The following is a 21,701-nucleotide window of genomic DNA, read 5'->3' on the forward strand; positions in this document are numbered from 1 at the left end:
TGGAACGTTACACGCTTTCAGGTGTTTAGCTTGGGGAATTGTCACAGTAGTGTTTTCTTCAGTCAGAAGCACCTCTCCACCTCTGGTGTTGTATTAAGAACAAGTACATTAACATCAAACGCAAATTTGGCAAAGCCCCTGCAGAACAATATCAGCTAATTCCTTTTTAACTTCTTTCTCTGCTGCATATCAAAGAGTTGGTGAATGTTGATCCGTGCAACATTGAGCTGTCTGAATTACGCAATGAGTTCTAAAATTCCCCAATAATGTGATATTTAACCAAAGATGTTTCTATAAACAAAAACCTGTTGCTGCAAAAGCACTAAGTGAAAGGATAAAAGTACTAAATAAAAAAGTTTATGAAGTAACTTGTGGATACACAGAAACGTGCCAAAAGTCACACAGTATACTCAGGAGTTTAGTAAGAACATAATCACCTTTTTTGTGTTAAAGCAAAACTATGAATGACCTTACAGTTTCATTTAACTAACTTACTTCTCTGTGGTTATGCTTGAATCTCACTTTGAATGTTAACTCTAAACGGCTAACCTGTTTCTTCCCTTTATCCACTTTTTTCACCTATCATTGCATGACACGCAGGGTCAGTTTTGTGCATGACACCCGCTACCAGTATTGGTAGGTTCCAAATTTCTTTATTGATCTCTTTTTATACTGTATATGATGTATATTCACTTGTTTCAAGAATCCTAGGCAAGATGTAGACACTGACTAGAATGAAAGGTTCGCTTGTCTTTTGGTTGACTTTGCAGAGTGTTTAGATCTGTAGATGAAAGCTGCAGTTTAGATGTGATATCACCTGCTATAACAACTACACTGCAAAAGCATAATACCATGAATTCCAGTCTGCTTTTCAGTTTTCAAAGTTTTATTTCTCTTTATATTTTATAATGTCTAGTACTATAAAATCATAAAATACTGGAAAAAGCCAGCAAATTTCATCAGTGTTTTAAAGTTTCATAGTGGTGTGCCTATTTCTCCTTTTTGCTGTGTGTTAGAAAGTTTTATCAGCGTTTCCCAGAAATGCCTACTTTGATCCACAGAGGTTCTGTTGAAACCCGTAATCTGAATCTCACTCCTCCTTCAAATATATTTGCAGCTTGGAATTAACATTTTGGGCATGCAAAATGGAAGTCCAGTGCAACAGCCTCTAAGATGGAAAAGCAATCTTTCTTTTATTCTATAGCCCTATCCCAGTGATATTTTTTTTTGTGGTACTACTCAGATAAGCAGTTAAAATATCAAGCCTTTAAAACGTCAAGTTAATAATTCTCCTCCCATGAAGATGCTGATTAAAATTCATTCTTAAAATGAGCAAAAGCAGCAACTTCCACAAAATCGACCTTGCTTTTTTGGATCAAACAAAGTAGTATTTAAATCAGGAAAATTATTATCATCCTTCTCCTGACTTTTGCCTCAAAGCAGATGGTGATTTAACTCTGATAAAGTCTAACAGTTATGCAGTGCTAGTGGAAAAAAAATGCATAAACTGGATTATAAAGGAAGCCAGCGAGTATCTGGCTTACTTCAAAATGAAGATACATGAAAATAATTCATTTTTAAATTGTGCTTAAAAATGAAGATAAACGTTTATCAGTTTCCTTCCCAGTGCAAACCACTGTATTTTTATTATTTCTTTTTTAGTAGAATTTTATTTTGGAGTGCTTTATATCAATACTGGGGGAAAACAAATTGTCCATGTAATAATTCTCAGGTTATTTTGGTGGAGACCTCGTTTGCGCAAGTAATCATCTTCTTAGAGATAACACCCATGTTTTCAATGGTCCTTGCTCTTTTTTCTGGGAATCGCCGATTGTGTTGACAACCTTCCTTTAATTGTACTTGTAATAAGCTATTTTCCCTTTTTTTTTATTTCTCCGCCACGCTTTCTCGCTTTGCACTGTGATTGCATGCCATCTGCCGGTTTAACCCATGACGATGGCTTGCCGCTCTTGATATTCACCATGCCAAAAATACCACTTCTCTTACCATAATGCTGCACCCTCCTGTTCATTGCTTCCATGGTTCCCCTCCTGAAAGTACCCATGATGCACAACGCTACGGCCGCCACTGTCTCTGCAGCAACAACTCCTGCAACAAGTGTTCCCTTCGCCGCAACAGCCACAGCAAATCAGGTTTGCTCCTTTTAAAGCTTTCTTTCACAAGATCCCGAACTCTAAATGAGTGCTGAGATTTTTATTTTAATTTTTTTTTTTTAACAAAAAAAATTCTCCCGGAGAATTTTTTTTTTTCTGTGTTTACCCCATCAAATTTTACTTTTATTTTTAAGTCGTTTATAGCAAGTGTTTGTGGGACAGGTTGCACTTATTTAGAGTTAACATTTGTTGCAAATAATGATGTAGCTGTGTTTTGTGTTGCGATGTTTGTACCTAATTATTGTGTAATTAACCCAGCTGGAGTTAGAGTCACCATAGTACTGAACTACTTACAAAAAGTCTATTATTAACTCCTAAGTTCAAGAGGAAGATCATCACAGGTTTCAAACGTTCAGGTGTGTTAATGTAGCCTTCTCCATGCCGTGTGTGGAAGTGACTAATTTGTAAGCATGGAAGCTGTCTAAAATCACAAGCGGGACCAGGCAGCTGAAAAAAGAAAAAAAATAGAGAGAAACAAAATTGAATCTTTCCTGTAAATGCTAGTGATCAAAACAGCACTTGAGATATTTATGACTATGCCTGCTTTATGTTTCAAAGTGTATCTCTAACCTGGGAATTATATTTCCCTAAGGAAGGACGTTGTTACAAAGAACCCCCAGGGTTATTGGCAGAGGCAGGCTAGGAAAGATGATGCTTTCTCCTTTTCTTCTGTGGTTTGTTATGTTAATGGCAGTTTTCATTTTGGTGGGGTTTCCCCCTCCTCCTGTAGGACTTGATTCCCAGGGAAGACGTATCTATTGCAGCTCAGAGCACGTGGCTTTGACTCCTCCACTGGGGCTGTGGAGATTCCCACCCCGATGTGCCCGGCATCCAGGAGAGGAGTTTGCCCAGCAGTTGGGTCGCTCTGGCTTTTCTGTTCCTTTGGGACCATGGTGGGGCACTTCCACCCAAGAGCTGTTTCCCCTCAGGTTTTGAGAAGTCAAACTGAGGAGGAAGCAAGCAGATTTCCTCACCAAGAGAAAGCGAAGGGCTATGTCCCCGTCACCTTTCCTTGTGTTGCTCCTGGCCAGACCAACAAGCTGTTGCAGACCTAGTAGAAACGTTTGCCCATGGATTCATTTCCCACCACCTGCCAAGGAATTACAAAGAGATCAGTGAAAATATTTTGCTTAATAACGTTATACCAGCAGATTTATCTTTTTTTAACTGTCGGTCCAAAACTATTTAAGTATCCCATGGAAAAAAAAACAGAAGTTGCCACAAGAGTTTATTTATAATAATTTAGGAAAAATATACTACCTCTGAAATACACCCTACTTTCTTAAAGAAACACAAACCAGTCCGTTTTCTATATTTTTTTTGAAAGGCTTGTTTGCCAACATTGTGGTGTTTGTGCTTCTAGTATTTTCACCAAAAGAGGGTTGTCGTTTTGTGCGTTGTTTTCTGAGAGCTAGCTTGTTTTAACGAAAAATATGCTTGGGACGAGGAGGAAACCGCAGCAGACAAATGGTGCATTCCACTGTCCTTCCCAGAACAGTGTCTGCAGCAGAAAATCGTTTGGTGGTATCCAGTGTAGTTTTGTGATCCCGAAGTGGTGACAGAGGGAGTTGAAGATGCCGAGGGACTATGAGAAAACGGGGCGGTTTGGGGAGGGGGTCAGCTGGGGACCCTCTCCAGCACGGGAACACACCCGGGGCAGCCCCACCACCCGCACTCCTGAGCACCAGAGGGGCTGACTGTAGCTGAAGCAGAATAAATACATGTACACCTACAAAAGGACCAGTAAGCAGTCTTTTTTTTTTTTTTTTTAGTTAATGGGAATATATGTGTAACTAGTGCCATTGGGGAGACAGAGGTGTGCCTTAATGCGCTTTCACATCTAGCAGGTCAGCAGGGAGAGCCCCTCCTTTCCCAGTACTGATTTTATTTGCGTTGGAGGATTAGAGCATTTTAAATATAAGAGGAGTTGTAAAAAGTGTCTGTCTGTATTTATTTAGTTTGCTATATACTTGTGTGTGTGTATACGTAAAACTCCATGCTGAAATTAAAGGGTGGTTTGACACGGGGATGGGTTTCCACTTGTTTAACTTCAGCCATTAGGGTCCTGCCTCTTTCTCTTGCCTGTGGAAGGAGCGTAGGTGCGTAACCAAAGCTCGGCACCGCTGCACGTGGAGGAGATGACTCCCACCCCAGCAGCTTTTCTCGTTGGCTTCTGTAGTGTGTGCCATCACTGTCTTTTTCTTCTCACGCCTGTCTTTGTTTTAGTCATCGCGAATCTTTAAAAGCTGCTGTAGAAAACTGTGTATTTGAAAGTAAGGAAAGTAGTAGTAGCTACTTCTTTTTAAGAGGCAAATCTCTAAGTTTGCTATTCATTTCCAACCTCTTAAGAGTCGGAGACAAAGGTACAACACTGGGAAAGGTCCCATAGTAACTCTGTGGTCCTAAGTCTCAGTATTTCTTTAGCCCAAGAAACACAGAAGAAGCAGGTAATTAACTTGGGTTCATGGTCATAACGTCCTTTGTTTGTGTCCTCTTCTATGGATTTAAACTCTCCTGTGTATTTCAGAAAAGGACTTTTTTATTCCCATGTAGATAAAATTTCCTTTCCTGGTCTGTGCCACACTGCTTTACATATCTGTGGGATACGGTTTCCTCTTTCCAGTGTCTCTACTGCACTTTTTTAATCAACCTGCAGCCTTCAGCCCATCCCATTTTGGCTCCTATGGCTTCTCCTTACAATGCCAGGCATGAAAAGACAATTGGAGCAGGGCTTAATCATTCAGCTCAATATCATTTGGCTTAATATTCTGGCCTGGGGAAAGATTGCTGGACTTCCATGGGTTGAATGTGATGATCCTGGTGTCCTTGAAGCACCAGTGGAAGGAAAAGTCAACATCCCAAAAGTTACAGAGTCTCAGCTGACGGCTAAAAAAACCTAACAACTCTGTTGGGTCCAGTAAATTATTTAGTATGTGCTGTCAGCTTGTATTTTGGAAAAAGATGAACTATGTCTCATGTCTTCTGTATGTCCTTTCTTTCTGCCAATAACATGAGTAACAGCTCAAAATGTGCCTGCATTGACGCGTGCACAGCTGGTCATGCTTGGCCAGCAACTCTGCACCTTGTGTGTTCAATGTATGGCACGAAGCATGTGAGAAGATTGTGTAGGGTTAAGGGCTATACCACAGGACCTCCATGCAGGGTGACACCAGTTAAGAATATATGGAAACTTGGAAGTCTCTTGCTTTTCCTGACTTACAGAAGTTAGGTTTTAAAACGAAAATAATTTTCTGGCAGTGTACTTCAGAGGGGAGAAGAATCGCTTTTGCTCAGTGCAATGAAAACAGGATGCAGCAAAAGTGCTTTAGCAAACCCTGTTTTACAAATCCCGATTAAAAAGTGACTCGGCCAATACAAGAGCTGGTGGCGTTGCCATTTGTTCACTGCGTGTGGACATCTTGTGAGGGGCTGTCCCCACTGACCCTAGCTGCCAGGCTGTGATGAGAGGGTATGGAGGTGGGCACTTCAGCTTGGGATTGCCAGTGAAAGGCAGGTGGACTTCCAAAGGTACGTGAGGAGTCCAGGAGCGTGACGGGTCAGAGGTGAGAGGTCCTTCCCCTTCTCCTCTTCCCCCCTTCACAACTGCTCCAGCCGTTCCACCAGAGCGGGGCTGGAAGCTGCAGCTGCTTAACCTCGCTTCAGGGTTAGATCCTTCATGAACTTAGGTTCAGTCGTCTGGGAATGCTGACAACGTTTTCTTGGAGGTTGGAACCAGCAAAATTCCAAGTAGTGTGAAATGACGGTGAGAAGCAGCGTTAAGGGATGTATACGGAGGGCTTGGTCCTAGCTCCCTCTAGTGCATGCATGTGGGCAGAGGTATGTAAAACATCTTATTTAAAATATTAATATGGTAACTGTGTGTAAATATATACTTCAGAGATCTTTAACAAAGCTTTTAATTACCACTCCTGTAGCTAGTGGACTAGCAGTACTCGACCAAGCAAGGAAACTGTTACCTGCTCAGCTTCACTCAGAGGCAGCCAGAGGATTTCACAGAGGATGATCTATCTTAACGTTATTTTAGAGAGGTGTTATTCTGAATTCTGGGACTGAGTTTTGATTTGGAACAATGCCAACACCTGCTTTGGGGGGCTTTAAATTTCTAATTACTAAATGTCTTTAAATTTTCTTCTCACTTCTTTGAATTTCTTCTTACTACTGCTTCATTTACATATATGCATTGGTGAGTCCTACAAGGATTAAAAGGACTCAGCCTGAAATTAAGACACCTAAGTGTTGGTGTCTGAGTGTGGGTGCCTACATGCAAGCTAGCAGTTGAAGTACCCATTGTAGACCGTGAAGGTTATTAGCACAGTCAGATGAAGTCTGGAGAATAGTCTGATTCATCCTTCAAAAGTCACGCAGGGCTTGGTTCAGTTGCCTAAACATGTGTCTACTGACGTTTAAGATTGCCCTAAGATAACCTTGGATGTCTAGGTTATCCGAGACATTTTGACGAGCTTGGTAGATGCAATACAGGACCTACAGACAAATCTGCACACTTCTGAACTGGCAGCTGGATGACGGGCAGGAGACCTTAGCCCAAATGGTCCTACAAGCCTGGTGAGCAAATGACCTGAGCCTGCAGTGGGTGATCACATGAAGGCTCCGTTGGCTTCCTCACTAGGTTGTATCACCCCACTGACTGCGACGGGAGGTTGAGACACCGGGATTTCTGTGTCTTAATCTGTGTCCTCAAGCTCAGTGGGTGCTTCCTTAGTTCTTGGTTATTACAGGGCAATTACCAAATTCCAAATGATTTTAAAGAAAATAGTCTTGCTCACATTACTTCAGTACAGAACAGTACATGGCTTTATTTTCTCTAGCGGTGAAAATGGGCCGAAGACTGACAGTATAAAAATAGCATTACAGAGAATGCTGCTTAAAGATGTTATTTAGTGGCAACATTATTCTACTGGTTATATGACCTTTAACCAAGAAGGAAAAATTAAAAGGCATGTCAGAAAAATGAAATACTCATAGGCCATGTCTGAAAAGAAGCATAAGATCAACAGGCTGTCTCATGCTAAGGCTTGTGATTATCTAGCACAGCTGTCTGAAGTTATGCATCAGTGTTCGCACTAAATTAGGTGGCAATTATGCAGATATTAATTAAGAAATCATTCAGTAGCCTTCAGTTTTGTCAAAATCTGTAAAAATACAATGAAGTGAAAATAAAAATAGTTATGTTACATTTGAGTGCCACAAACAAAAGGACAATTAAAACGTTTGCCCCAGAATTCAAAAAGTAGTTGACATTAACGTAAAATACAAACGTGCCAAATGTTCAACGGGGATTTGAGACTCCGTGCGTGGCAGCTCCCTCGGGAGGGAGCGGAGCCGGGACGTGCAGCAACAGAGCGCTTCTCCTTGCCAAGGCGCCCGCAAAGGCAGCCGCCGCTCCCAAAGGAGGCAGATTCTCCTTAGACCGAAATGTCCTGTGGCACCTACTCGAGCTAATTTCTCCTTCTGCAGAAAGCAGAAGCACCAGTTGCTCCCTCTTGCAAATATTCCTTGGTGTCCTCAAAAAGGGCTTCCTCTCCAGTCTACCCATCTAAGCCCGGGAAGCCGAGGGCTGAACTCAGTGCTGCTGACCAGACTTCTTCTGTCTCACGTTCCCTGTCTTCCTTGTGGAAACCTTCCGGATTTGTAAACGGGGAGAAAAGTAGCAATATACCAAGAAAATTAATTGAAAAATCTGGAAGGTAATAGGAAACGGCCTTTTTTGTTGGTTGAAAGCAAGCTTTTGAGAAGGAAGGTGGGAAGGGGAAACAAATGTTATTTACATCTTTAGTGCCAGAATACAACAATGTTACAAATAAAAGCCTATCCAAAATTCTTGTTAGTGATTTGAAAAGCTTTAGTTGCAGTTTCTAAGGGAATGGAGGAACAGGTAGGAAAGCGCTTCTGCTGTGAATAATAAGTATCTAAACAATTTCTGTGGGGTTTTTTGACTGAAAGTCTTGGTCTAAAAATTCCATAAAGTCCCAAGTTAAATACTGCTGTAGGAAATTCTGTTCTAACAACAGAAAGGGCGATTTGAATCTGACATGAAAAAAATCAAAAAAAGGGGACAGAGGAACAGTTTCTTTTTTCAGACACGTCATCAGAGGGGATGCTTGCAGGGAGCGAGCCCTGAGCAGAACAGTGTTGGGCATCTAGCGAGCCCACGTACGGTGCCACGCTGCTCCACGTAGAGGTGCCGGCGAGCCTTGGCATCTGGGATTGCAGGACTGGGCATCTCGCCTTGTACCTGCACCAGGCTGGAAAAACTAACCTAAACGATCCTTGATCATAAAGAGTCATTTCTCTAGAGAAGGTATTTGAATAGCAACAGCTTGTCACTGTAGGAAAGGCAAACTTAAACCACTTGCTGCCTCTTTCATGCTAGACACCCAAGAATCGCAAACCTCAATTCAGTCAAGTTACCGTGTCTGAAGACACCGAGTTACATATAAGTAGCTGTAACTTTCAGAATTAACAGTTTACAGGCTCAAGAAGTGAGAGTTTCCAATGTTAAAGCCCACAACAAATCTCAAGCAGTGTCAAGAAAAGACCCTTTGAATTGCCTTGAAACAACTGACGTTACAGAAGACATGGCAAAACTTCTTTTTCTTAAACCGTAAGGCAGCAAGGAAGCAGAGCCAAAAGATTACCCTGGGAAATGTAAAGGAACTCTATCTCATGCAAACTTTAACCAAGTCTTTGTTTTACTTTTAGTAACATCTTTTGGTCTCTTAAGATAGCGTGTTGTTTCTGTGTAGATGATGAAGACTTCTGGCAGGCTTGCATACAGAGTTTTAGAAGAAGCGGAAAATCTGTGTTTTGGGGTTTTTTGGGTTTTTTTTAGAAATTCTCCCCTCACACCCCCCTGCCCCTGTAGAGGACTGAAACCTGACTTCCTCCGATAGCCGGCTAGATGGCACTATCACATAATGTGAGCAGTAAGCAAAGGCAAACGCTCTATTTCTTTTATATAACAAAAATCAAGACATATTTCCTTTCCTGTTATAGACAGGTTGAGCTTTCATGTCATTGCAATTAAAAAAATATATTTATGTTTGATATGATAACTTCCTTTTGTGTTCTTGCTTTTAATTATTCAACAAATTATACTTTGACAAGTTGAGTAAAAGTCTTTTGGGGCATATATTTATTATTTAAACATAGGAAAATTTTTCTGAGGTCAGCTCATATTGTAGGCATTTGGGGAAAAATGAGTTTGTTTCATTGTGCTTAGCATGTACGCACAGCTCATGTGAGTCTGGTTTTTTCCGTCATAAAATTTTAACAACACATTGCAGTGCAGAGCAGAGCTGCAGATGTACTTGTTTGGGATTCTGTTCTTTGAAATAATTGCATCTGGACATCCCTAGCTGCTCCAACTGTTTTCCCTTGAATTAAACGAATATCATATTTTTATCTCAGTGTATGATTTATTGCCCACCAGAAATGCCAGTCTTCGGCTTTGAGCGTGCAGGAGGCTGCCCACGTAACAGCAGTGGAAACATCTATTTATTTATTTATTTGTTTGCTTGTTGTACCTGTCGTGACTTTCAGCTTGAGGCAGAGATTTGTTAACTTTGACTGACTTCATTTTTAGCGCAATATTATCTGCAGTGACACACGATAGTATGTATGTCTGTTTATGTGAGAGTATTCAGACAAGAAGAAAATTAAGGAAGCGGTAAGCAGTCAAAAGTCAGGAACATTAAGATTTCCTCAGAGAAGTTGGAAGTATAGTGAGTTTTATAACACTGACCCAAGTGTTGTAAGTGTGGTGTCTGATGAGTAACCTCGATGAACGTAAGTTTGGTACCTTTCCTGGTTTGAGTTTAGTTCTGGGTGTTGCAGTGGACCATCTCTTGCTTGGAAGGGAGTCTGAACTAGAGCGCCAGGTTTTGGGAGAGGAGGGGTTTCAGAGCGTGGTCGCAGCGTAAGCGCTAGCCGTGCTCTGCGTGCAGTGGCCGTGTTTGCCTAAGAGGGATGCCATGCGCGTAGTGGCAGCCTCGTCTTGCATGATTTGGGCATGCATGATGTGTAAGAGGAAAATATAAAGCAGGTTTTGTTAAAAAAAAAAAAAGCTAGGTGAGGACCTAAGAAAATGCAGGGTTGGAGAAGTAACACCCCTACAAGAGGAATATGGGCACTTTCACAGGTAATGCACAACTTGCGCTTGGCCTTTCACTCCTTTGTGCTCTCAGTTCCTCTGCATAAGCCTATTCTGGCGGTTTCTAAAATTCAAGAAGAGAAGGAAAATGACCTGAAAGTAGGAAGCGAAAAACACAGATGATTGCAGTAGCTCAGACCTGCTAAAAGGTAAAATTGAGTGGCTATTCAAAACAATTGCTGTATGATTGCTCCTAAAATACTACAGCAGTGGTTTTCTCATTTCTCTGTAGTCTGTCTGCTGCCTGTGCAATTAGTTAAAAATAGGTTTTGGTAGAATGTATTAGAGTATGTTATGATAAATTTTTAGTACTGCATTATTTATTACTTTAAAGAGGAATAAATAAAGGTGGATGGCTTTCATTTTTAAAACAACTACTCCTGTTTCTTCAGAGTGAGTAAATACCTATTAAGTTGAACTTAAATATTATACATTATTACTTGAGTAAATACCTATTGAAGCTCATAAGCATGCTAAGGAGTTGGCAGCACAAGTGGCTTTGGACTCTCTTTCAGGACCTTGTGAATATTAAATGAGAAGAATGATGCTGTTGAACCCTTGAGCCCTTTGGGATGCAGTAGTTGCCTTGATCTTTTCTTTAGATCATCAGGAAGAGCTGGATCCAGACAAAGTCTTTGTCAGCTTTATGACACCCTGATGGCCAACAGCTTGTGCCTGATGGAATGAAAATGTGCTAGCAGATGTGTCCACATCAGCATGGACATTCCGACCCTCAGCCATTTCCAGAGGCGTATTATCAACATATGGGACAGGCAGAACTGCGCACGCTCAGATTTAGGGAAGAAAAGAGAGGATGGAGCATGGCACCAAAATTACCACGTCAGGGGATGGGCTGTGAGAAAGCCAAGCTAGTAGGACCTCCACCCCTCAGGAAACACCTGATGCCCCCGGTATTAGTCACCGTATGGGCAGGCAACCAAGGAGATCATCTGTGGCCTAGACATCTCACCCTTTGTATGCAAATCAGGGGTCATCTTATCAATGAGCAAAGTAGGCAAATGTATTGGGGAAGCATTGGGTTAATGGAGAAGCAATAAGATAAAAATCCTCCTTCACCCCTGAATTGAGGAGAGGTCCACAGTTAGTGAGAAAAACGAAGCACATATACATTAAATCATAATATGCTGGAAATGAGAATGAGGTTTCTGGCCATGAAGGGAGGAGGAGTAGCAAAGGGAAGAAGCCAGCGACGCAAGGTGGAGCTCCGTGTGTTTGTGAGAAGTGATGAAGTGTTCGGCAGTGGTAGCAGAGGTAACAAATTGCTTTCAGCAGGTCCCTCCAACCCTATTGGTAGTTCCTTCAGGTTTTGTCTGGGGATACGTTTATTCTTTTTTTTTTTCTTTTCAGTGTTTGCAGACGGCCCTGTAGAAAGATGCTAGTCTGACACTAGTTCTACAGGGGTACCAACTGGTGACCGTGAATTTTGAAAGCGGAAAGGGACAAATGAGGGAGGCAGGCAAACTTACTCGGTAGAGACGAAGAAGGGAGGCTCTTGCAGCCGTGACGAGACCTGCGATGTAGCGCAGACAGTAGGTCAGGAGGGACTTCCAGCGGGGGATTACAGCCGGGGCAGGACCAGGAAAGAGGGCAGGACCACAGCTAAGGTGGGAGAGATGAGGCGTGGGTACCCGAGCATCTTTCCGCCCTGGGCGCTGGGAGTGGGCAGGCGGCTTTTAATGCAAGTGAGAGGTGGAGCTGGCTCAGCTGTTAGCCAGCTGAGGACAGGGGCAAATCCCATCCCTTGGGGGAATGTCGGCGGGAGTCCTGGGGTGGGGGACTGGAAAGCTCAGGTTGGTGCTCCGGGGAGGTGCTGCTGCCGAAGCCGTGGAGAAATAGGAGGTGAAATAGTCCATCTGTAAGGCTGTGTAAAAATTAAGTAAGACCAAGCGCAACTGATGTGATAGTGATTACTCTCAGTAAATGTCTGAATATTTACTCATCCTTTTCCACTTCTGATTAAAAAAAAAAAAAAGACTGTTTCATTTTGAAGAAAAAGAACAAGGTGCATGCCACAGAAGAGCATTCTAAGAGAAAATGAAAAATAAAGAGATGGAGGCATTTCCCAAAGGCATGGAGAAATATAAATAGTCTTGGGTTTCATGTCAAAGGGAAGAAATACTTGGTGTTAGTGTTATTTTTAGAAAACAGGCGAAGTTATGAGACAGCCTGATATGAGTTGGCTGTCTGAAAATATCTGTCGTTTTTAATGTATACCCTAGATGTATCTGACCAGTCTGCTACTCGTGTGAAAAACATTAAAACAGAAAATGTCACTGTGGTAGGATTCATCTGTCCTGACACAGGTGTCTAAAAGTTAAATACCTCAGTGTGAACTATTTGCCACAGACTCTTACATTTGGTGGAGGCGAAAAAAGCATCATGAGTTGATAATCAGTCTCATGCTAAAATAAGTTGCCAGAGGTAGGCTAGTAAGATGTAAAATAGGGTGACCAGCTGAGGTGTACGTGTCTGAAATCATCTGAGATGAATCTTGCCTACAAGAAACTCCTATTTCTACATTGCTTTTAAAATGAAAGGCTGAGCGGTCTAAAATGTTTACTGCGTATGAGTTCATGTTTGGAGGGATAAGTGCTTTGCAATGGGGAGGTCAAATATGATCTTAATGCCCCCTTAAAATGTATTAATGCTTATAGAGCAAAGTGTGGTTTGGAGAAATAATTTCAAAACTTCTGAAAGAGAAAAATGTCAGACGTAGATGCAAAGTCATGTTTTCCAGCTGATCCACTGTGACAGGTCTTTAGTTGAACAAGAGTTCATGTACACTGAATTCATGCAGAATGGTAAATTTTCTGTATTCATCGTTGTATAATAAATCTGGGACTGGAAACAGAATTTGACACAGAGAGAATAAAGAAGCTTTATGAGTTGTAGCTTCAAAACAGAAAAACTCAAGCCAAACGGTGTTCTTGAAATTCCTAGTACCCAGTCATGGTTCTAGGTAATTTGGTTAATTCTGTGAACTCTGTCAGGTAAAGCAGTGCACATAGTAACCTGGGTGTCAGTGAAGAGTTCACAAAGGTGGAATTTCCACCTCAATTTAAAAGAGATTCTCAATTTTACTTTTTAAGTCTTGAGACAATAACCGAGCACAGCTGCCTTTGCTGGGTCTGAGGAAATCCCAGGCTGATGTCGATTTGTCTGCTGCGTACCACGCGTTGGTAGTTCGGTGAGAAGCTGAAACCATTGGCAGTAACGTCTCTCTTGGTTGTCATTCCTGTGGATGACGCTGCAGAACGGTATCACCATTAGGAGCAACTCTGGCTGAATTTAGGGATATTCTATGTTGCACGGGGCCCTTAATGACCACTGTGGTCAGTCAGAGGTCCTGAAGGTAAAGGTCTAAAAGAGCCGTGCTCTGATAGAAAAGAGAGACAGTCTTGGCATTTGGGAGCTGAAAATGTCACCTCTAGAGAGCTGGAAAATTTGGAAAAGCAAATGCTTCTTGGCGGTTAGAACGTAGTTTGCAGAAATTTAGGTTCACTGTGTATTACTAATTTCAGTGAGGTCTAGTAACTAACATTGGCACAATTTCAGTGATTTTAGTCTGAAAGGTAGCCAGCTTTCTGGCACTTCAAACGGGTACCAAGGAAGAAGGCAATGGAGAGGGTACCTCTGTCTGTGATTGCCTCCAAAAAACCACCCTTTGCTGTTATTAAATCTTCCGTGCATTACTACCCCAGACTGTAAGTGCCAGGCCATTCTGGTTATGCTAGAAATAGTGTTCGTATTAGATCTCTTACTGCAGCAGCAGCAGGTGTGTGTTCTGGCACGTCTGTATCCACACCTGTGGATCTTACCCACGCAGAGCATGAGAAAGCGCTTTCCCGTGCTTGACCTGTAGACCTTTGTACGTGGGACAATGCACACTCATTGTAGAGTCTTATTTTTCAGGTTTTTTATGCTTATATATACACTACCGTAAAAGCGTCAGTACATTGTATCAAGTTGCTGCGAAGTATAACGATGTAATAGTACCACTGCAAATACGAGAAGTCATATATACGTACACTTGAGATGTAATTCTTCAAACAGTAGTGAACATGAAGGTTGTTGGACCTATGTACAAGTAACGAGGGAGCGCAGACTCTGTCGTAAGTGTTTGCAGGGATGTTCCTTCGTCGGTATGTTCTGCACAGCTGCTCCTTTTTCAGCATGCAGGCCATGGAGCAATTAGCAGCGATGCAGACTTAGATAGCCTCCGTCTTCCATCACAGTTTATTACTTTGTTTGTAGATTAAACAGAAGAGCTTCACAGTGTGTTTTCCATGCAAAGTAGTTCAGCATTTTATGTTTCTCTCTGTCAGACACAGTGAAACAAACAGTTGCAGAAGCTGGTACATGTGTATGTAGCTATGGCAGAGTTGTGATATCTTTTGAGAAATAGGGTGTGAACATATAATTAAAGACTACGGGATATGTTTTGCACTTTGTGGCTAAGGTTAAAAAAAAAAACGTAGCTCCTCAGTTCTGCATCTTCGCACTGGAGAAGCTTGTTCTGAAGGAGAGACTTGAGAGTTTGGGTTTTTTTTTTCCTTAGAAGGACCCCTACGTGTACTAGAAATAGCCGGGGTGCCACATGCCCTAGTTGCGTGCCTGGCACGAGTGGCGGCGCGGCGAGGACGACGTGGTGGGCGCAGTCCGGCTCCGCGGCCGCCGGCAGCGGGAGAAGCGTAAACAGGACGTGCTGGTGCACAAAAGGAAAGCGTTCGCATTGTCTTCGCCTTCCTGAGTTGCGAGAGGAGGGGAAAAACGAGAGGAGAAACAGCAGGAACGGGGCCGGGGCGGTGGAGGTCCTCACCTGGGCTCTGCTGCTCGCCGGAGCGGGACAAAGAAGGGGTCCCTGCTCTTCCACGCCGCCCAGGACCCCTCCATCCTGCCTGGCCGGCGGCAGGGTGACTTGCCCTTGGGTTAGTCGAAGCACTGGGGATAGTCCTACCCTTTTGCCAAGAAGCAGCCTGAGATTAGGCCGCCTGCCTTCTCTGTCGCACGTTTTGGGGGAATTGGGAGCATCAGTCTTGTAGGGCTGTCTGACCTTTTAGGATGTCTCGGCATGAGGGGCAGTGATCCGTCTCCCTGTACGGGGAGAAGAAAGCTACAGGAGAATGCAAGTTTATCCCCTCAAAAGTTGGCAGGCGATGTAGGCAGCTGCAGTGTCTGAAATTCTGGTTTTCTTACACTGAGTAGATTTCAGGTTGTGTCCCATTAAATCAGACCTTAGGAACCCTTAAATACACTTCCGTGATTATGGCTAACGCAGTATAGCTAAAGCTGCTTTATTAATTACATTGACATGTTGGGTTGTAACATGCTAAATATATCAGTGCTGATAATCTCGGTCACTTCTTATTTTCAGCCCAGCTACATTCTTCATATGTACTGTCAAGTCACCGTGCTGTAGATGGACCAGGGTTATCACAGGCAGGGCTTTATAACTTCAGCAAAGGTATTTCTTTGTTATTTCAATAGGAAACAGAAGATAGGCGATAAGCTAACAAACTCACAATGGGTGGAAGTTCATTAAAAATATATGTCCTTGTTGTATGTATGATGTATTTAGATGTTAAGCCCTTTGGAGCAGCAGGTGTTTGTACAGTGTCGTTACAATGGGGCCTCGCGTGTCACCAGATTTTCAGTGCTGATGGTAGTCAAAGGTGACTTTTTGGCACGCTGGCAAGTGAGGTGGGGTCAGGGAGCTGGTCGGTGCATGCAGAGAGCAAGGCAGGTACGGTTGTGAGGTGTGTTAAAATGGGACTGGGCAGGGGACTAGAACAAGCGCCTTCCACGCAGAGGCGAGCGTGTTTCTTTTTGGCAATCTGTATGTCAGAGGTAGTATGTTGCTGAAGTTATTTTCAAAACACTTTTTTTTCTTCTCCTTTTAAAATAAATATTGCATTAAGCAGCAGTCTAGTAATACACAAGTAGGTCAATGTGCTGTCATGACTGTCTTGCATACCACCCAAAAATACAGTTTAAAAATACGTCAAGTGCCAAATTAAGCAGGAAGAACAGGCGATGCACTCTAATTCCTTGACTTGTGCTCAAGTCTGGTGCACAGATTAGCAGTGGCGTGATAAAATATCACACCCCTAGCTTTTGACATCGCTTCCACTGACAGCCATTTCAGGCAGGGGATGGAAATCTGGACTGTTTTCCAATACTGTGAGCAGGTTGAGTCGGTTGCTGGGCACGTGGTGCATTTAACCTTCACCGTATTGGAAGCGCGAGAGTTTGCATCTGTAAAACGGTTGCTTCACCCTCAGTTTGAGACAGCGCGGAGGTAAAGCAGCAAGGTTAGTGAGTAGCTAGGCACGCAGAGGTACCATTATCATCATCCCCCTGGATCTCCTGACATAAGGAAGCGTGAAAAAACCTCTCAAGTTCGCTGACCTGCAGATAATTTTTTTTAGGAAACAAGCAGCTGCTAGAAGCGCATTTAAAAGACACTTGAGCTTCTTGAAAACACCCAGCCCACTACATCTTTTTGCTTGTTAGTGGCGAGGGGCCCTGCCTCCACCGTTTCCCCTGGTCGTTCCTGATTTTGTGGGAACAGGGTGGGAGCTGGAGCATCGCACCAGGCACCGATGCGCTTTTGAGCTTCCTCGGGAGGTGCGAGGCTGCTTCCCCCTCCGCTGACAGCCCCCCGGGGCGATGAGGGTGCTTACCCCGCCGACGGCCAGGCCCTTCCTTCGTGGCTTCGGTGCCATCTCCGGTATTTTAACACATAAAATACCCCCCCTCTGCATGTTCTCATGCACGTGAGGACGTGTGTGCGGGAGGAAGACCACCAGGTTTGTGAAATGCAAACGCCTCCCGGGGCAGCGTGGGGATATACGGGATGCTGTCCCCTACGGGATGCTGTCCCCTACGAGCTGCACCGGAGCTTAGTTAGTCCAGCGCCGGCCGCCTGGGCAAACTGCTCTCCCCGCGTCACCTAAAAGCGCGATCACGCTTTCCTTTCTCTTAACAGATAATCCTGAAATAGCCGGCAGGAGCGGAACGGAGTGTCACGAAGCCTCCCTGCGGACGGCCAAGCACGGCTACTGTACATACTACCCCGTCTCCTCCTCTCTAGAGTTGCCACAAACTGCATGCTAAGTCAAGAATTTGTTCTTACGGACAAATCACAAACTCGAAAAAGCTAGTGCTGCTATGTCATATATGAATATTAAATATGGTATGCTTACTATACTCCAACCTAAAATAGTTAACTACCTGATACCAGCTGTGATGTTTCAAGACATAAAGGGTAACATTTAGTTTTAAAGATTTTCTAAGCATAGTTTAATTCTTGCAAATATTGTCTTTTCTCCATAACTATACCTAACGGAAATGGTCCAGTTAAGTTAGTCTCATGAGATTCAGTGTTTATGAATCTTTCGAGCTCAGCAATAATTAAGTTGTATTGGCTAAAAACTTATCCCAGTTGCAGGTTTAATTTTCACCCAAACTATGATTGGGGTTTTTCTTCTCGGTTAAAAAAAAAAAAAAAAAAATCTTGGTTTTGCTCCCCTAGAGAGTTGATTCCAAGAGAGAGGAAGTGAAACGCAGCCCAGTGTCCTGCACATCACCCTGCCAATCTGAATATTTTTAGCCAGAAGTCCAAAGTAAAGCACAAATTCTTTAGATGCACATGGTTGGTGTTTGACTTGTATGGAGAAGTTGCATTTGAATCATAGCAGAATAGCAGAAGAAAATTTTAAAATTTTGCACAGTATGAACTTCATACCCCTTTCAATCCCCAAAAGAACAAAGTCTTGAGAATATTATTTTACGAGTATATTTATAATGTTTTTAAAAAAAGACTTTGCAGAAGTGCCTAAATTTTGTCACATCAGACTTGATGAAAGTGAGCCTGATGCCAACCATCAAATCTCACCGGAAGCAAATAATCTTTCAAACTCATAGTCAGGTTACCAAAAAGATCCAAGCTGTTAAGAAGTAAGTTCTAGAAGTGTAAAATCAAACAAACAAACAAAAAAGACCAAACTAACAAAAGACAAGGTGAAAAAGAAGGCTGTAGATGAAGAGATTTGTATGATACTCTTAATTTAATTAAAATTCAGTTGAGTCACTGAAACTTCATAGGTGACTTTAATCTAGACTATTAACTGAACGCTAAGAATGTAGAATGAGATTCAGTTTAATAAATCATTACTGTATTTGCATTTTTTTAATTGGATTGTAAGATTGTAACCAGATTAGAGTGGAGAAAAAAATTAGTTCTTTTAATTGTTTTTCTTTAAAAACATATTTTATGTCACAAAAGTATGAAGATATCTTTAATACAATTATATACATGTTATATATACATACATGCATATATATGGATGAAGCAGATTTTAATGTTGTTTACTTTTTTAAATACTTTGTTGATTTACAAGGTAATTATATATGTATAATTAAAATTTCATTTGTTTGATTTGAGATTTGTTTCAAGCACTATTGTACCAAATATTTCATATTTCACATTTTATATGTTGCACATGTATCACATAAATGACATAGTTTTTAAATTATTGTTTAAAAAAACAAGACAGCTGTTATAAGTGGATATTATGTATAATTGTTTGCAGCATAAGTTTTCTATGTGGACATTATTAGTGATTGCAGTATTTTAACTTAACCTCTTCAGATTGATTGTAAACTATTTTAAACTTTGGCAGCACTGCCTGTTCTGAACGACTGAAGGCACTAACCATATAATTATTTGTCTAGGAAATTATTTTCCAGGCTAAATCTTGTTTGTCCGATGTCTAATTACTATCTATTTATATATAAAGCTGGAGATTTGATCATCCGAAAGAAAAAAAAAATCACGATTCGATTGTAAAATTAACATAGTGCTTGTAACGTTGCGTTAGTTTTAATTTGTGGAAAAATAATGTATCTTAACTTGTTACTTAGCAGTTAAGGTATCACCATTATATACTATTAAAACACTAATATTTGTAGACTTTCTCAGTCATTATAACTAGGTAGTTGACACTGCAACTTGCCTATATCTGTCAAAGTTGTTTTTATTTTTTTATAATAGTTAATTTAGGCATTTGGGTAGCTTATTGTATAATACTAAATGGTAAATTATCCATGTTGTTTAAATATTTTATGTAGATAACTCTTCAAGACATTGTTCTGTGTGAACTTTTTATGTTTCGAAATAACTGTTATTCTATGTTTTTTACAATTAATCCAATACTACTATTTTTTGCCCATGGATGACGAAGCTTCAGATACATCAGGTCTTTCATCCAGATAAACTGACAGACAAAAAGAGAAAATGTATTTTTAATAAGAGATCCACTTTCCGACTTTATGACTTTGTAATATTCCTGAAAACTGTACAAGTACAAACCTATGCTAACAGTAAGGAGGCAATTACAGAGATGTGCAAATACGTGTACAACAGATTCTGCATTTTATTTATTTATAAAGTAATTTTATAGACTATTTCAAAATTTGGGAAGATCTAAAACTATTTTTCTGTATAAATATTATTTGCCAAAACTTTGTTTATATTTTAAAAAAGAAAAAAGGTCTAATGAAAATGATTAAATTTTAAATGCTTTGTTTAATTAAAAAAAACCCAACAAATAAACCCCCCTAAAAGAACCATGAGATGGGCCAACACAGAGACAGTGAATACTGTAGCCGAGACATGGTTTCAAGTGACTTGAGATGTCTCAGTGTTTATTTTCTTCAAAGGATACAGCACTTCACCAAAATACCTTTTTGTTTGCCTCTCTCATCCAGCATAATTGACGACGCGTACGATGAATATTTCGGTAACAGTTAAAAGAAACCCCTCCATTCACTCTTTTTCCGCATATAACGACTAGTGGTCTGTTAAATAGCCATTCTATTTCTGTTGTGACGTTAAATTCATTCACCCAATGTACAACCACTGAAATAAAAAGAAGCATTTTAAAATGAGAGCGGAGTCGGGGCGATCCTTTCTTGTGGCGCGGCTCTGGGGAGAGGGGCCTAGGGTAACAAAAACAGCCAAAAGGAAGCGGAGGAGTCTTTAAAAAGTATATGTTTTGTTTTGGTGTTTTGTTTTGTTTTTTCCTTAATTGCGTGTTCAAGTAACAAACCCTTCAGTGCAACCCCCGGGTGCGGGACGCACGCAGCTCTGAGGTTTCTTCACACCATCTTCTCCGATCTGTTTTTTTAAATGCTTTAATGAAAGGAAATAGAATTCCTGCAGGTCCGAGGTCACGAGTGACGTGGAAAACCACCCAGTCAACCAGTCGATTTGGATGCGTCACAAACGTACTGGGGCAGGAGCCCGCCGAGAGCGAGCGTGTGGGATGGAGAGGAGATACGGGGATGACTTGCAGGGAGAGAGAAGGTCCAGAACGTTAGAGGGCTGCGAAGGCATCGTAGAGCAGAAGCAGCAAACAATTCAAATTAAACTAATGCTTCGGGAGCAGAAACCCTCTCTGTTCGCACTTTCTCGTGTTAAACCCTACCCTGGACAGTTGTCAGCTGCCAAGAAGGGTCGGGACGCGTCGATGTTCGTGCCTGGAAGGTGCTTTGTTTCTTGTCAACTTTGGCACTTTCTCGGCAGCGGAGAAGCGCTCGTGGGAGCCATGAGCTTTCGGGAGCCGCACCAAACCCATGATCCTCCTATGCCTCTGCACGGGGCGTACCCCTGTCAGGTCCTGTCAGTGCTTCCAAAACGAAGTGAGATACTTGTAGAGAAGTGGCTTTGGAAACCTTTGGTATTCCCACCGCCACATGTGTCCTGAGGGACGGACAGTGTCCCCCCGCAGGGAGCAAGCGTATCTCTTCTGGCCCCCACATGGTGTAGCCCATGACCATAAGGCGTCATTATTATTATTTTCGGTATGTTTTGCTTGGTTTTCAGTTCAAAGGTCTGAAGTAATCTGAGGGCTGGGGTTTTTTTGCAGCCCACTGGAATTAATAGCATGAAACAAAAGGGGATGTGACATTTGAGGGGTTAGAGCCTGCTGGGATAGCTTTGCGTGTTTGTATACAGTGAAGGAAGCCAAAACTGGTTCAGCCTTGTCTGTGCTGTATTTTGGGAGTGTCTGTTGAGCAAATTACTGAAACAGCAGCTGGGTTTTGTTTGAGGAAGAGTTGTTTCACTCCAGAAGAGAGCCTAGGAGCAAGCCAACGTTTCTGTACTGTGGGTGATGATGGAAAAAAGGACTTGTGGGCAAGGCTGCTTGACGGTGTGGGCATTGAGTCTTCGGCTAGTGGCATTTATTGTATGAATTCGTGGGACCCTCAAAAACGCCTTGCCTGGAATTGCTGAAAACCTTCCTTCGCAT

General features: G+C 42.0%; 1 protein-coding gene across 8 annotated transcripts in view; it reads left to right on the forward strand.

The window, feature by feature from the left end:
• MBNL2 (muscleblind-like splicing regulator 2) overlaps positions 1-20,339 on the forward strand; it is a 72,680-nt gene extending 52,341 nt beyond the window's left edge. For 3 of the 8 annotated variants that reach the window (XM_010578283.1, XM_010578286.1, XM_010578289.1), the window contains 2 exons: positions 2,059-2,153; positions 17,375-20,339. In XM_010578283.1, the coding sequence (XP_010576585.1) occupies positions 2,059-2,153; positions 17,375-17,389 (110 nt within the window). In that variant the 3' untranslated portion in view covers positions 17,390-20,339. Of the gene's footprint in view, positions 1-600; positions 637-2,058; positions 2,154-17,374 lie in introns of all 8 variants that reach the window. The other 5 variants (XM_010578285.1, XM_010578287.1, XM_010578282.1 and 2 more) reach the window with 2 other exon arrangements.
• Positions 20,340-21,701: the final 1,362 nt, after the last annotated feature.

This window comes from Haliaeetus leucocephalus, unplaced genomic scaffold, assembly GCF_000737465.1.
Source record: "Haliaeetus leucocephalus isolate CR32 unplaced genomic scaffold, Haliaeetus_leucocephalus-4.0 Scaffold626, whole genome shotgun sequence".
NCBI lineage: Eukaryota > Metazoa > Chordata > Aves > Accipitriformes > Accipitridae > Haliaeetus > Haliaeetus leucocephalus.